Consider the following 17,035-nt stretch of genomic DNA (forward strand, 5'->3'; position numbering starts at 1 on the left):
GACCTCTTGTGGCAAGTTACTTAAGGAACATTAGTTAGTTTTAAAATGTTAATGTATGGTCATACTTTGTTACTAACTCTTTAATACAACAATTAAAGCAATTGTAGAAATAGCTAGATTATGTCCTATCATTTAGGCTACTTACTTTTTGCAGTGCACTAAGCTTGGAACAGATCATTTACCTTTTGGGAACATCCTACTAGGGCAAGTCCGCATGAGTTTATACTGCGCCTGCCTGGGGCTCTAGGAGTGTTTTACCCTATTACAAATAATAGACTAGAAAGTGACTTTGAACAGGAGTTAAACTGACACTTTCAAGTCACTTTCACTTCTGTTTAGTCTCTTAAACATAACACCACAGTGAGTGAGTTGTAGTTCTCACAGGAGAATATTTAAAACCAAACACCAAGAAAATTACACATTTTAAAGTTCAGAAAAAATTGTTTTGTTTATTATTTAGCATTTGTATATACATTAGCACCTCAGAGTTTTGAACACTTTAGGAATAGAGGTTGCTCATAACTCTGAAGAAAATATTATGGTTGGTCTTTCAAAAGTTTACAACTGAACATTGACTTAATACAGCTTTAAAACCTTACTATACTGAAGAAAAATGCTGCTTTTAACCATCTTAATTTAAATGAAACAAGCACAGAAATAATTTCCTTACCTTGTCAAATCTTTTTTTTTAAACTTTCCCTTTCTATTTTAGTAATTTACATTTAACAGCGTACTGTGCTGTGATAGGTTTTTTTGTTTTTTGTCTCTGCTGCTGCCTGGTTGCATATTTCTGGTTCCAAATGAGCTGTGTGGTTGACCAGTCAGTTTGTAATGCTGGTGTTCAAAATAAAAAAAAAACAATATATAAGGTACCATTCAGTGTTTGTGCGTTCTGTCTCAGTTCCTATTGCTGTAAAATGGAAATAATAATACTTTCATGCCTGCAGTTTGGAATTATAAGGGTTAGATTGGCATCTGTGAGGCAGGAACTGGGCTTTCTTAATGGTTTGTGTGGTGCCTAGCACAATGGGGAACTACTACTAATTAATGTTTTTGAGTGCTACTGTAACATTAGTCAGCTATTGAGAGGCCAATTTGTGGCAGCTGAAGGGGACTTACCTGGTGGGTGGAATGTCGGTGGTGTACAGCAGAGAGAGAGTTTGCTACCCCTGAGAGACCTGGGTTCATTTCCCTACTTCTCCCAGGGACTTCCTGTATGACCTCAGGCCAGTGCCTTAGGAACAATTTCAAAGATTTTTGGGAACCCAGAGATGCAGCTTGGTATCTAGTGGGGTTTACAAAGTACCTAGCTTTCTAGGCACTTTTGAAAATCCCACAAGGTGCCTGAATACCTTTGAAAATCTGGCCCTTAGTCTCTCTGTGCCTCAGTGCCCCATCTGTAAAATGGGGATAACAGCACTGCTTGACCTCAGAGAGTGGTTATGAGAAATAGGTTAGACGTTGTGAGGTGCTCAGATGCTACAGTAATGGGGCCTAAGTACCATAGGTAGAGCAGGAACTTCTTTATGCCACTGCTATCCCTTCCCTTCATTTTGGCCCTTCTTTCCACCTATCCTTCTCATATCTCCCTCTTTTCTGAATGTAACCTTGGCTGTATTTCTTCCATGCTGATAATACTACTCATCCCATGGGATCTCTTTTCAACACCCCGTGCAGAGGGATTCCTGTTTGACAGATCTAGGAACTGGAGTGCCTGGCTCCTCTAATGACTTCCAGATCCTTAATTTAATTTAATTACCAGCCTTTTCTTGTCTTAATCACCCTGGCTCTGTTTATAAACAGAATATTGACTCCCTGCTCCAGGGTGCAAGGGGGGAGTAGCACCTCTCCTAAATAGAACTCATTACATTCCACACTCAGGCTGCTCGTTGCCTTTGCCATATGTGTGCACCTAAAGCCACACAAGCTGGAAGAAACTGACTGCATGTGGGAGCTGTAGCCAGAGAATCCTGGCTCCTGGAGCAGGGGACCTGACTGTGAAGCACTGCAGTTAAGAGCTCTGTCTGCGTCTGGGACATACACCGCGAGCAAATCTCTGGTACCAAAACTCAGGGGCAAGTGCCTCCCCCGAACCCTCCCTAAATGGTGCCCCTTCTCCCCTGTCCAGGCTGAGCTGCGAGCTCTACTGTTCCCCCCACTCCCTGCAGGTCAGCCGCTTGGTCCCTGCTCTGTTCCCTGACCCTTGCTTCCAGCCTCCCTCTCGCCCAGGGCTGTGTATTCAGGGGTGCCCTGGCTGCGTGCACCATGAGGGTAGTGAGTGGGATCCATCCCCCAAACTTACCCGCACTGTGGAGGAGCTGGAGCCAGTTTGACATCAACAAGATGAAGATCACTAAAGACAAGTGTCAAGTACTACACTTAAGGAAAATGTACAACTATGGAGACTACCAGCTAAGTGGTAGCACAGCTGAAAATTACCTAGGGCTATAGTGTATCACAAATTGAATATGATCTAACAATGTGATGCAGTTGTGAAAAAGGCTAATATAATTCTTGTGTGTATTAACAGGAATATCATATATAAGACATAGGAGATAATTGTCCTGATTTACTCAGCATTGGTGAGGCCTCAGCTGGAGAACTGTGTCCCAGTTTTGGGTGCCACACTTTAGGAAAGATGAGGATACATTCAAGACAGTCCAGAGGACAGTAGCAAAAATGAAAAAACGTTTAGAAAACCTGACCTGTGAGGAAAGGTTAAGACCTGTTTAATCTATGAAAAGAAAGCTGAGGCAGGACCTGATAACTGTCTTGAAATATGTTAAGGACTATTATAAAGAGGACAGAAATCAATTGTTCTCCATGTCTACTGAAAGTAGGACAAGAAGTAATATGCTTAATGTGCAGCAAGGGAGATTAGGTTAGATATTAGGAAAACCTTTCAAACTATAAGGCTGGCTAAGCTCGGAATAGGTTGTGGCATCCCCACCACTGGAGCTTTTTAAGAACATGTAAGACAAACATCTGTCACGTATGGTCTAGATTTACGTGGTTCTGCCTCAGTGCAGGGGTCTGGACTTGATGACCTCTTGAGATCCCTTCCAGCCCTACATTTCTATGATTCTATGACAACCACAAAAGGAACAGGCCAGAGCCACAAACCTGAAGAAGTCAAGGGTCCTTTATAGCTCAAGTCTTAGGCACATGTGTGATTGAATGAATTTCATTATCTTCTTTTTTTTTTCTTTCCATGTTTCCTAAAAAACAGTCATCAGCATTTGTTTATAAGGGGAAGAGATGGTGTTTTTCTGGTTCTGGTTTCCACTCTGTTTGGAGTTCTCCTTTTTTATTCACTTACATAAGGATTTAAAAGACATGTTTTCTCTATTGGTAATGGAGGTTACTGTTTCTTCACTTTGGGATATTAAAGTAACTGAAGTATTTGTAAGCCCTTTTGTCTTTCTTTCAGACATGCATCTGGTTCAAAATCGGCAGCTAGGTAAATCTCTTAACAAGGAGTTCAGATTCAAATTCTTGAGGCATGAAGGATTGTGTCTTTGGGTATGTCTACACTTAAAATGCCACAGTGCTACAGCTGTGCCACTCTAGAACTTCTGTGCAGACACTCACTAGAGCAATGGGAGGGGGATTCTCCTCTTAATCCATCTCTCCAAGAGGTGGTAACTACGTTGACGGAAGAATACTTCTGTCAACCTAGCCCTGTCTACACGGGGAGGAGGAGGTCAGCATACCATTGTCTATCAGAGTTGTGGATGTTTTTACCCCCGTGAGAGATGGAGCTAAGCCAAAGTAAGTTTTCACTGTTGACCAGCCCTCAGACATGCTCTGTTGCAGAAAACCCAAACTAAAAATCATGGCTTTGTTTCCCTCAAATATATACTACTACCCAGTTTTGAAATGTAAACCCGTGTTTACCTGTTTAATATGAGGGTTTCTTATGTACCTGTGATAGAGGGGCTGGTTCTAGCACTGATTTATATTTTATGGCAATGGAAAATTGTTGAGAAATTTTAAAGATTTTAAAAGAGACCTAAGGCTGTGGTTTAACTCCTATAGCGAAGGACATTAGCTATGAGAATCAGAGGTCAATCACCTTGCTTGGCAAGAAGTGCTAAGGGAGGTGGATATCAAGATGGCCTGCAAAATGCTGGACTTGGAGACAGGAAGGTGTGGGAACTCCCAGAGGAGATAAGAAAAAAACGGACATTATATGGAAGACACACACCAAAAAACAACAACAAAAAAAAAAAACAAAAAAAAGAGAGAGAGAGAGAGACTTTTGCATTTCCTCCAGATAGTAATCCTAAAAAAAAACCCCCTCCTTGTGGAAAAATTAAGGTAACCTCATCCTTCATGATAATAAATGCTAACACTGACAACGTGATAAGTAGGTTGGGTAAGAAGGGACTTGCTTTCTAGGGATGGAAGAAGTTCCTTTTTCCTTTGTTTATAAGGGGAGCCTACAAAATTGGCTTTGCAAAGTATGCAGAATTAGGTAAGTTTTGCAAACAGACTCTTTTATTTTACTATATTTTTCTCTCTATTTTTAATAAATCTTGTTTTTACCAGTAATATGATTCTTGAATTATTGGCTGGAAAATTTCATGCAGAAAGTACCAGGATAGAGCAAAATCCTTCATCCTCTGGTGTCTTATGAAGTCTATAAATCCTTCAACACTGTAGTATTTGAATCCTAACCTCCCACTCAGCTTCGGTTAAAAGGGCATAGACACATGTCCTCTCCACTAAGGTGCAAAGGACTGCAGTGGCTAGCCACAGGGAAGAAACCAACAGATCAAGAAGGAAATGTATGTATCACTCTGTTATCTGGGCAATATTAATAAAGCTCTTTCCACCCTAAGTTCCCTCCAGCTACCAACCAATAAAGACGCCTAATTAAAATTACCACTATTTAGCAAAAGCCAAATAAAGGTGTATCTGACACCATACCTGAACAGTGACCAGATGTGAGCTCAGAGGAACTGCAGAGTAAAGGAGTACCAGAGCAAAGGACTGTCTGTCAAAGTTGTCTTGCCATTTATCCATGGAGACAAAGCAAGTACTCTGACTAATCACAATATCCATAAAGTGGCATAAGAGAAAACCTATCCTCTATCACAGATGTATTTTGATGAGCACCTGCTTCCCATATTGTTCCTGCTTCAGATGAGCGTTCATATTTGCTGGTTTTTCTCTTCAGGCCCCTTGATGCTGAGCTCCTCTCCTGCTACTTAGAGAAAGGCCATTCTACAACTTGCCATAGAGAACAGAAGTCCTGAAATTTACAGAAAGATAAAATAAGCCAAGAATAGGCCCATTACAGCAAAATGCTGATAGGCCATACTGGCCCATACCATCTCAAGCCAAGCATTGCTATAGCAGTCAATTAATTGGAAAGTCATGGAGAGGCCTATACTGAAATACACAAACAAGTCAAGTTGAAACAAAAATGGAAACACTCTAGTTACAAATTATTTGTAAATCCTTTTTATTTCTCTAATTTAGAGACCTGTATGCTGCACTAGACCAAAGTCACAAACAAAAACATCACTAGATCATATAAAAGTGGCATCTCAGCATCCTAAAATCCTCATTCCCAAGTATTATTGTCTAATGGACAGATCATTTTCTTAATGATTTTTATTGTTTATTTGAAGTTGATAGGAAAATGTTCATATTCACAGACTATTATAGAAATGCAAAGTTATAGAAAATTACAGTCTCATTTCAAGGAACACGAGTTGAAGGCATGAATGAAGGAACATTTACATTTGGCTTCCACCCATTTATTTATATATTGATGGGGGGAAATATTTTAATTCACATGGCTGAAGTTTGACATGATTTTATAATTTGATTTCTGTAAATCTTAAGTTGTAAATCAGATTTCTGAAATATTTCAGTCTTTGCACATTACAGCTAATGCTGAACTAAAAGAGTGGGGAAAAGTTAACAAAAAGGCAGAGCTACTGTATTCCTTCTCTCTAGAGATGTAGATATGGATATCCCAAAGTTATCCTAATTGAAACAACTGCACAGGGCAAAATCCTGACCCCAGTAAAATCAATGGGAGTTTTATCATCAACTTCAATAGGGTCAGGATTTCATTCACAGTTTTTTATATGTAGAGCTGATATACACTCCTAAAATCTAAAAGAATGTGCTGGTTCTTTGAACTGAAGTTGGCAGGGTGCTTTGCAGAAGGAATTCTCAAAGTTTGCATGAACAGTATGTCTTTAAGAATGATGGCAGATCGGATTTCTGTAAAACCTGAAAATGCTTTAATGCACACCTTGCTGTGTGGCTTATTTTAGATCTCTGAAATTTATGCATTTGCCCACTTGATAAACAGTTCATACTATGTTTTATGGGACATTGAAATTTGTAGATCTAGAAAATTTACAAGACTATAAGAGGAATAATCACGTCTACCAGTATATTTTATTTATGTTATGTATCATACATGCAGAGACTGTGAAACAGACTACTATTTGGTAAGAGAAAGCAATGTTGGCCTAAGATTCACTTATTCCAATTGCATACTTTTATTAATATTAGACATATTATTCAATCATTTTATCCCACTAGGCAACAGCATGCTCATCTTGCTCCTGGTTATCGGCAGATTCTTTTGTATCACTCATTCGAGTTCCAATATGTAAGAAGTTGTCTTGTTTTTTTTTCTTGGCATAGAAATAGGCTGCGCATCCAGATCCTGATAGAATCAGAATGACCAGAATAATTACAAGCCACGTGATGTTGGTGGGTAATCTAGAAACCTCTTCATCCTTTTTCTCTCCTGTAAATAAACACAAAGCAATTGCTAGACACCAGAATGATATGAAAGATTCCAGGAATGTGGGAGTGGAAGGTGATATTGCTAATCACAATTTTAAAAAGCAAGATATGCACATATGTTCGCAGTTCCTGGAGAGATTTTGCTAACAGAAGTGAAGGAAGAAATATAATAAGTTATATTAAACACCACAATTAAAAATGAAAGCCAATTTTCTGTATTTAGATACAAATAATGCATACGGTTTTATTATTTTGAAATGCTATTAGTAATAATTATATGGTCCAGAAACTTACTCTAAATAATTATTATGTTTTTACTCTATTTAGGTTTCTCCTTACTTTAATTAAAAACAAATTAATCATACCTTTCCTCTCTGGTGGCTCCTCAGTCAATACTGTTTTAATACCTTTCAAAAAGAAATAAAGCAAGACATTTATTCCAGATGCACTCACATGGATGGTCTTGATGGTGCCATCCCATAAGCATGAAAATCTGTGGCTTCCACATACTCTGCTTTTGGTGCTGTTGAACTCCCTTAAGAGATGGAGCTAAGAATGTGTGAAGCTCAGAATGCTTGGCTGTCTAATTATGGTAAGTATCAGACTCTCTTCAGCTGAGATATAGGCAGGAAATCAGGATCTTGCATGATTTCCAATATTTCCTACATCAGACTCCAGCACAGGAAAGTACCTTAGCATGTTCTTATCTTTAAGCATCTCTCTTCTATGGGACTTGAGCACATGCTTAAGGGCTTTCTAAAATAGGAGGCTTGCTGGAATGGACGCCTCAGTTGGCTTAGAAATACCACTGGAATATCTTTGCTCACAATACTAGGGTATTTCTGTTTCCTAACAGCACCAGGTAGTGCAAAGATGCACAGAAATATAAAAATGTGAAGTTAACCACACTTTTCTATTCCTCAGAAAATCATGTTTATTTCATGTTCCGAAGGAAGGTTCTAGTTGGTCTTGTCTTATATCATTTGAACTGGTTCAATCATCACTAGTATTTTCCCCAAAACTATTTTAATACCAAAGAAGTGCAAATGTTTTAATAAACGTTATTTATAATAAACCTTACAGTACAGGAGTTGTGGAATGTTACAAGATTGGCATGGGCGTGAATCACAATTCTGTACTCCATCAGCATGGTAGGATGATGGTGAATAAGGGAAATCCAATTCTAGCATATTACTTTTCATTAAAGGGAGACTGTCCATCAAAACAATCATTTTTATATATATTTAAGATGAGTGAAACCAAACTTGTTACTTCTAAACACAGGTATGTGTTGTATTTTTGGTGAAATCCTGACCTCATTGAAGTCAATGGGAGTTTTATGTTTAACAAGGATAAAATTTGGCCTTTAATGAAGTATAAAGTGATCTCTGACTTCACCCTCAATGTGTATGGTTTTATATATTTTTATATAAATATATATCTATATACACACACACATAAACACAATATCTGTAATATATATATATATATTGACTATCGCAGAGTTTGTGCTCTGCTATAATACTATGCAGCATGCAATTTAATGTATACACCCATTATACACATTATTAACCATAACCCCAATATATTGCAAATATCACTTACTTTCTGATTTTTTACAAATATATCCTCTTTTGTAGGAACATTGAGCATCATTCCAGTACCCAGATGATGCATACATTTCGACACACTTCTCATTACCATAACTTGAAGGCTCTTCCTCATTCCAGTTGACAAAATCCACTGCAGTGTTGTCTCTCCATAACCACTGACCTAATGTTAAAAGGTTAACTGTTTAGACTGAAAGAACATGTTGAAAGGCTTAGAAGTATTTAAAATAGCAGAATAGAAGTATCAACAGATTGAGCCCCAGAGTTTGTAAAGGACTCCTCTATTTGTCAGCCACCAGATGATATTTTAAGCTTTGATTTAATCACCAAACCAAGACTATCATTACTGGATCAAATGTACTAGTAAGTAGCCTTTCTCCTTCTCTGGTCTGCATCCAGATTGAGTCATTTTACTTATAGTTTTTGGTTTCAGGGAAATGTATCTTACAGGACAGATCAGATCATAGTTGAATGTTGTATTGGATAATATCTTGACTACCGACTCATGTCTAAGAAAGCTACAGTGATTAGGAATTGCCAAACAGAGCACATAATTACCATAATTATTTCCAATTTTAAGTATGAATTAAAATTGTGATATATGTATGCAATAATTGTTAGCAAAATTTGTCTTTAAGTATCTTATATACTCAGATAGCATTTATCTTGTCTATCTCCCTTCCATATTTTCAGTGTGATATTTATCTTTCTGACTTCATCACCCTCCCAATCCTGTTTTCCTCACAAGCAGATCTAAATTTCTATTGGTTATTACAGATTAATGAGTCATTGAAAAATGCAAATCTTCTAAGCAGGGCTGGCACATTAATCTAGACCTGGATTTGTTGCCAATACGAAAATCTTAAAATGAGCAGAAATTTTATTTACAAAAAGCACTGTACAGGGTTAAAACTTTAATACCGAACTCAAATATAACAGGAGTACTTGTGGCACCTTAGAGACTAACAAATTTATTTGAGCATAAGCTTTCGTGGGCTACAGCCCACTTCATCAGATTCATAGAATGGAACATATAGAAAGGAGATCTACATACACATACGGAGAACATGAAAAGGTGGGAGTTGCCCACTAACTCTAAAAGGCTAATTAATTAAGAGAAAAAACTTTTGTAGTGATAATCAAGATAGCCCATTACAGACAGTTTGACAAGAGGTATGAGGATACCTAACATGGGGAAATAGATTCAATGTGTGTAATGGCTTAGCCATTTCCAGTCTCTATTCAAACCTAAATTGATGGCATCTAGTTGGCATATTAATTCAGTTTCTTGTTGGAGTCTGTTTTTGAAGCTTTTCTGTTGCAAAATTGCCACCTTTAAGTCTGTTACTGAGTACCGACCCCTGACACCATAATGGTCTAGTTATATTATTGACTACTGAAAGTAAGAAATTACCATTCACATTTTTGCTCATTCCTATCCATAAGCTTGTTATTTTACTTTCAAGTGGCTTTATGCTATGTGACAGAAAGATGGATTCAGCATGGTCTTCTACAGAAACCAAAGTAGCATCTGAAAAAAAGCAAGACATAACTGAAAAAAATCTGCCTTTTGGGAGAAAAGCTTATTTTCTAAGTTTTATGAACAATTGAAAGCAATTAATTCTTGAGGTTATGTCTGTCATAAACAGATAGTTAAGGGTTAATGTCTCTTTTACCTGTAAAGGGTTAACAAACAGGGAACCAAACACCTGACCAGGGGACCAATCAGGAGACAAGATACTTTCAAATCTCGGTGGAGGGAAGCCTTTGTTTGTGTTTTTGGGGTTTGGCTTTGTTCTCTCAGGGTCCTAGAAGGGACTAAACGTGCAACCAGGTTTCTTGCCAATCTCCCTGCTACAGTCTCTTATATATTCAGAATAGTAAGTATTTAGTAAGAAAGGTGGTTATAGTCTTTTGATTGTTTTCTGTATTTGCAAATGTGCAGTTTGCTGGAAGTATTTTAAATTGTATTTTTGCTGGGGGGGGAGGCTTCTTTCTAGTGTCTATAAGCTGAAAGACTCTGTAACTTTTACCATCTAAATTACAGAGATAACTTTTTTTTTCATAGTATTTTCCCCAATCTGAACCTTAGAGTCCAAAAAATTTGGGTACCAGCATGAATTCCTCTAAGCTTAATTACCAGCTTAGATCTGATACACTGCCACCACCCAAAAATATATAGTGTTTTGGGGGCACTCTGGTCCCCCCCAAAACCTTCCCTGGGGACCCCAAGACCCAAATTCCTTGAGTCTTACAACACAGGGGAATAAACCATTTCCCTCCTCTTCTCCTTTCTTCCTCCCAGATCTTTCCCGCCCTGGGTACACTAGGAGATCACCGTGATTCAAACTCCTTGAATCACAACACAGAGAAATGAGGGTGGTTCCCCCCCTTCTCTCCCCCTCCCTTCTCCTTCCCTGTTAAGTACAGACTCAATTCCCTTGAGCCTGAACAAGGGGAAAAAATCAAACAGGTCTTAAAAAGCAAAACTTTTAATAAAAAGAAAGAAAAAAAGTAAAAGTTACAGGGTTTTTCAGCTTATAGACACTAGAAAGAAGCCTCCCCCCAGCAAAAATACAATTTAAAATACTTCCAGCAAACTACACATTTGCAAATACAGAAAACAATCAAAAGACTATAACCACCTTTCTTACTAAATACTTACTATTCTGAATATATAAGAGATTGTAGCAGGGAGATTGGCAAGAAACCTGGTTGCACATCTAGTCCCTTCCAGGATCCAGAGAGAACAAAGCCAAACCCCAAAAACACAAACAAAGGCTTCCCTCCACCAAGATTTGAAAGTATCTTGTCTCCTGATTGGTCCCCTGGTCAGGTGTTTGGTTCCCTGTTTGTTAACCCTTTACAGGTAAAAGAGACATTAACCCTTAACTATCTGTTTATGACAGTGTCATATCACTGATTTTTGCACAAAACATCCACTGCAGAGAATGGAAGTTCTGTGTGTGATACAATGGCACAATATAGCTCTTCTTGAATTTTGCTTTTTAGTGTAAAATTACTCTTTTTCTTGTGACTAAATTACATATTTGTGTAATCATTTTAGTGGTTTATTTTTAACACACTTGCACAGTAAAATGCCTACATATATTGCATTTTTGCTATTTGCTGAACACTGTTATTGCTTCCCAGCGACTATATGCAATGCTCCTGAAAATCTTTGTACCCACTCTTGAGATTAAATTGTTATTAAACATTCAGAAATATAGTGTCTAATATTTAATCTGTTATGAAATCTGGCTAGAAGTCAGAAATATATTGGAACAATTAAGGAAACATGGGGGCGAGGGGTTAGGGATTACTGTCTAGGCAGAATCTCTATGAGTTATTACCCTTGAGCAGTTCTCCCAGACTTACCCACAGAGATGAGGGTTAGAGTGCTTTTCTTCCTTCCTCCCTCCCCAGCTTCCCTTCTCTGCCACTAGCAGATGCTCATCAGCTTGGGAGGAAGTGCCCAAAACTGAGAGTCTTCCACCTGATCTGGGTGCTAAACAATGAAATTTCTAATGCATGAAAACTAGACAGTGAAGCTAATCAATCTAGTTTTGTTGTCCAAGTAGTGTGAAATCTAAATAATAAATAAAAATCATTAAAACTGAAAAAGTCAATTTGTTTTTTAATGATCTAAAATTTGATGACTATTTTTTGAATAATATTGTTTTTACATGTGTCTAAGTCTTCACTCTTAAAAAAATGATACTCACCTAATCGAGTGCATTCTCGGGAAGCCTGGGCCCAGTTTCTTGTATACGAGGACTCGATGTAGTAGCAATGACTGCGGAAATGAACCCAAGATCTGTGTTCCTCTGATTCAGGGCATCTTCCAAAGAGTTGTGGAGAATCAGTAGGGGCCATAACTGTTAAGAATAGAAAATTTCTTACCAATTATTTCCTTTCTTCTAGCAGTATTATCCACAATTCTGGACATCTGGGCTGGGCTGCTCTCCTCTCTGCAGCCCACAGAGATGGATCAGTGTTTTGGTGCCTCCATTGTTTGACCATACCGCCTCTGTTGCTGCTTGTTGCCCAATGAGTTATTCCCTAGCTGTAAAACTTGCACAACAGCATTATTAACAAATATTCTAGAAGTAACAAAATAAATACATTAGACCAAGGAAGATGGTCTAACCACTTAATATATGACCCTGAATTATGAGCTACCCAGAGTGGGTAGAATCATGGAAAACACTGCTAGCAGAAAGGAAATTATCAGTAAGTGCCATTATGCAGCCTAGTGTCTTCCACAATTCTGGATGTCTGGAAAGTAGTGAGCAGTGAAATTTTGATAGAAAAGAAATACTCCCTTTTTGTGAGCTTGCTCAAAGGTCTATATTATTTCAGGGCTACCACCTGCAGCACATTCCTGATGAAGGAGCCTATGCAGAGGTTGGAGGGTTCACGATGCAGTACATAATGAAGGTATTCATGATAGACCAAGTGATTGCTTTTCAAATTTCCAAAGTGTATGCACTTGCTTGTTCCATCCATGCTACGGATCTTCTGGAGTGCGGCTTGATCCCTTCTGGGCAGGAGCGACGCCAGGGTTTTTGGTTCCCTAGGCAGGGTTCCTTCCATGCTCCTGGTCGTTGGTGGCAATTCTGTGGTGGGGGGGTCCTTCCGTGGCTCCCAGTCTTCGAGGCACTTTGGCGGCGGGTCTCGGAGTGAGTGAAGGACCCGTCGCAGAATTCCCGCCGAAGACCCGGAGCATGGAAGGACCCCCCGCCGCTGACTTGCCGCTGAAGGTGGCAAAATGCCACTCCCTCAAATCCTAGCGGTCGCCTAAATGGAACCACCAGCCCTGCTTCTGGGACAGAGATCTCCAATGATTTGTAGGCTTCCACAATACATAGGTCAATCCACCTAATTATGGAGGACTTGGAAGCTTTGAGTTTCTGGCATATTGGGTGGAAGAACACAAATAGGGAACCCAATCTTCTCATGGATTCTATATGGTTGAGATTTTCAACACTCTTTGGACATCTGTGGTGTGACACATTTTCCACTGGATATTGACGTTTTGGACAGAACAAAGGAAGCACAACCTCTTGGGAAGAATGGAAGGAGGAATTTATCTTGGGAAGAAAGGATTCTGAAGTCCTGAGCATCAGCTTTTCCTTGTGGAACATGCGTATGGCTCTGGTATAGATAAGGCTGTCAGCCCCAAACCTTGCCTGGCACACATGACAGATACTAAAAAACAAGTTTTAATCTATAAATAAAAGGCTGACATTGAAGTAAGAGACTCAGTGAGATGGTTTGTCAGAGCCCTCAACACTAGTAGAAGGTTTCATTTTGGGAAGACTGGATTGACTGTCAGTCTGGCTAATTAGATTGGAGGAATCCGGCTACCTCTGGACTGTCTGACAGGGAGCCAAAGAATCCTGTGAATAACATGCTACTAAGAGCAGACAATAGTGCAGGGATGAATGTACAATGGTGTAAAGAACTGATGTACAATAGTGCTGGGCTGAGGGCCTCTGTCCATGTGTTCCTAGAAAGTCAAGAATGGTTGGAATTCCTGGATTTTCTGGGATACACCTTGTGCTCCTGGCACCAGTTGTTGAATCTGGCCCACACAGAGCATTTTTGTGTTGTTACTCTCCTAGATGAAAGCAATGTTTTAATGATGCTGGAGGACAGAATGGGACCTTCTAGTACTTCCCTCTCAATAGCTAGGCTGTTAGCTGAAGCCGTTTCAGGTCCAGATGAAGAAGAGGACCTTGCAAGAGGATGTCTGGTCTACACTGAAGCTGGAATGGGGGTCCAGTGTCAGCTCTATCAGGTTTGAGAACCAAGGTTTCCTTGGTCAGTGAGGAGTTATCAGTATTACCATCGCCTGTTCTCATTGTATTTTCTGGATCATGGTCCCCAGTAGCGGCACGGGTGAAAAGCACTAAGTAGGCCCTGCAGGCAACTGTGCAATAAAGCATCTATCTCCATGGATCTGGGCTCTGCCTCTCTTGTGAAGTATTTTGGTCTCTTTTTGTTAACACTATTTGAGAACAGATTGTTTGAAGGGAGGCTGAACATCTGAACAATGAGATTGAAAACCTGATTCAGGCAACACTTGGAGGTGTTGACCCTGCACCTTTTAGTTCAAGTCCCCTTTGATGTGAATCATTGAGGGAAAGGAGGAACTGTTCTGCCCACATTATTATTTTTATTGCTTTCGTTTGGAGTGCCAGACTCCTTGGTTCCCCCTTGGTTGTTTAAATATGTGACTGTAGTCACGACATGGTTCCTCCTTAGGGTGGGCTGGAATCTTTGAAGATCTAGCTTCACCACTCGCAGCTCTAGGAAGTTCATTCTGTGAGCCTTTTCTTCCTGGTTCCATATGCCCTAGGCTGTTTGCATTTACAAGGGAGCTTGCCAGACCTTGAGGCTGGCATTGGTTGTGAAAACTAAAAAAACTAGAAGGCAGATGAGCATGCCTTTGTGGACACTGTAATGGGCTGAACACCACTGTAAAGTGTTGAACACCTGTGCTGGAACCCATACTTGATCCCTTGTGTTGCAGGGAGTGATCCCACACCTTTAGTATGAAAGTTTAAAGATTTATGATGTGTGATTATCATCATGGTGTGATCCATGCACATGACATAGCAGTTGGAGACATAGTGCTATAGCAGGTCTCCTGTGGCTCTGGAGCAAGAAAACAAATTCCTGGATGGAGCTAGAGAACTTTTCTTGGCACTGATGATGAAGCCTTGTGCCTGGAGGAGATTCAACATCCTAGACATGATCCTGCGTGCTGCTGATTGCAATGGAGCTCTGATCAGGATGTTGTCCATGAAGGGGTACAGGTGAGTTCCCTATGACCTGACTCTGGCTGTTATCATCACCACTATTTTCATCCACTTCTTCAGCCTTTGGAGGTTGAGAATGGCTCTGATACCCCCCCATGAGTTTCTGTACAATGAAGAAGATGATGGAGTAGAACCCAGAGAATCTTTCTTCTGAGAAAACACTTTTTATCACTCCCGTATCCAGAAGATGAGATATTTTCATTCTGGATCAGATTGTGTTTTAAAGGATCTCTGGAGATGATGGCATATGGGAGTATTAGCTCATGGGATTATCCCTGGCTCACTATTTCCCTGACTGTGGTCAATGAAAATCATTCCTCTCTGAAATAGGAAATCCTGTCACTCAGCTTCAGCTCTGGGTGGAGGTCTATGTGATCTCTGTCATTCAGTGGATTTAGGGGGGGCTGAGATCTCTCTGAACTCCCCCACAACTTAAATTCCAGTCTTTTCTCTAGAGGAATCTTTTGTCTCCTGGTACATCTGTGAGAATGAGGAGCCAAAGGAGTGCTTCTGTCTGAACTGCAGAGAGAGGAAAGCAGCCCAGATGTACAAAATTGTGGGAGATGCTGGACCACAGAAACTATATTACTTCTATGAATGGCCTGACAAGATTTTGTGAAACCACAACCAACCTGGCTTTTCCATTATATACTAATGACGCAAAACTAAACCATCTATCCCAGGTTCCCGAACTTTGTTAGGGAGATTGTAATCATTTTTTTAGATGAAGTTTAAAATCTGGAAATCACAATAAAACGTACTTATCTAAACGAATGGGTTTTCCTATGGCAAGGGGTAACTGGGACCATATTATTTATTTTATTATTAATTATTATTATTATTATTATTATTATTATTATTATTATTATTTTGTTTTGCAGAGTGATTAAATGGGCCAAGTAGATTAAGGAGTGATTGTTTAGATAGATGATGAAAATAACTAGAAAAGTATCAGAGGAGTAGCCGTGTTAGTCTGGATCTGTAAAAGCAGCAAAGAGTCCTGTGGCACCTTATAGACTAACAGATGTTTTGGAGCATGAGTTTTCGTGGGTGAATACCCACTTTGTCGGATGCATGGCAAAAAGGTATACATTGTTTTGTTTGTTCTTCAAGGGTTTTTGATTTGGGGTATCATTATTATTATTATGTTTTTTTGGTGGGGGGAGGGGGTATGGAGATTTTAAAAAAAGAAACTAAGTGGGGAAAACTCATTTTATAATTTTTTTTCACTGGAAAAAAATGACCTTCTCTCACTTAAAATGAAAATTAAAAAATGCAAAGAAAGTGTTACTATTAAAAATGAAAAGTTTTCATAATAAGACTTTAAAGTAAAAGCATTACTTTCTCTCTCACCTTTTTAACTTTTCCTCTCACCTATTCAGTGGGGGAAACAGTAAAAAGCTGAGAGAAGGTAGGCATTTTCACACAATTTTACAATGAAAAATTTCAAATATGACAAAAATTCTCCCCTCCCCCAATTTTTTTTTTTGAAAAAACAAACATTTAGTTGTTAAAAGGGGGGCGGGAAGAAACTGTTTGACAAAACCTATTTCTCACTGAAAAATATGTTTTGTAAAAATTTAAGCCAAAAAATTAAACATAACTATTAATATTGTCCCTCACTGCAAAGCACTATGGTTTTATTTATGTCCAGGAGCTCATATAATAAAACATTTAATCAATGAAACAACTTTGTAAAATAAACAAAGTTGTTTCATTGATTAAATGTTTTATTATGAAGAAATGTTTGCATTCGTTTGCAGTTCGAGGTCATGCAGAGTATTCCTCTCCATTACCCTTGTCAAATGCTTAAATAGC

At 39.0% G+C, this 17,035-nt stretch overlaps 1 protein-coding gene across 1 annotated transcript in view; it reads right to left on the reverse strand.

Annotated features, from left to right (window-relative positions):
* Positions 1 to 6,471: 6,471 nt before the first annotated feature.
* The window catches only part of LOC127044527 (macrophage mannose receptor 1-like), a 54,838-nt gene continuing 44,274 nt past the window's right edge, over positions 6,472 to 17,035 (reverse strand). The window contains exons 26-30 of the mRNA XM_050939495.1: positions 12,116 to 12,268; positions 9,805 to 9,921; positions 8,386 to 8,553; positions 7,146 to 7,187; positions 6,472 to 6,781 (exon numbers count right to left, since the gene is read on the reverse strand). Coding sequence (XP_050795452.1) covers positions 6,567 to 6,781; positions 7,146 to 7,187; positions 8,386 to 8,553; positions 9,805 to 9,921; positions 12,116 to 12,268 — 695 coding nt within the window. The 3' untranslated portion in view covers positions 6,472 to 6,566. The remainder of the gene's footprint in view (positions 6,782 to 7,145; positions 7,188 to 8,385; positions 8,554 to 9,804; positions 9,922 to 12,115; positions 12,269 to 17,035) is intronic.

This window comes from Gopherus flavomarginatus, chromosome 2 (assembly GCF_025201925.1).
Source record: "Gopherus flavomarginatus isolate rGopFla2 chromosome 2, rGopFla2.mat.asm, whole genome shotgun sequence".
Classification (NCBI taxonomy): Eukaryota; Metazoa; Chordata; order Testudines; family Testudinidae; genus Gopherus; species Gopherus flavomarginatus.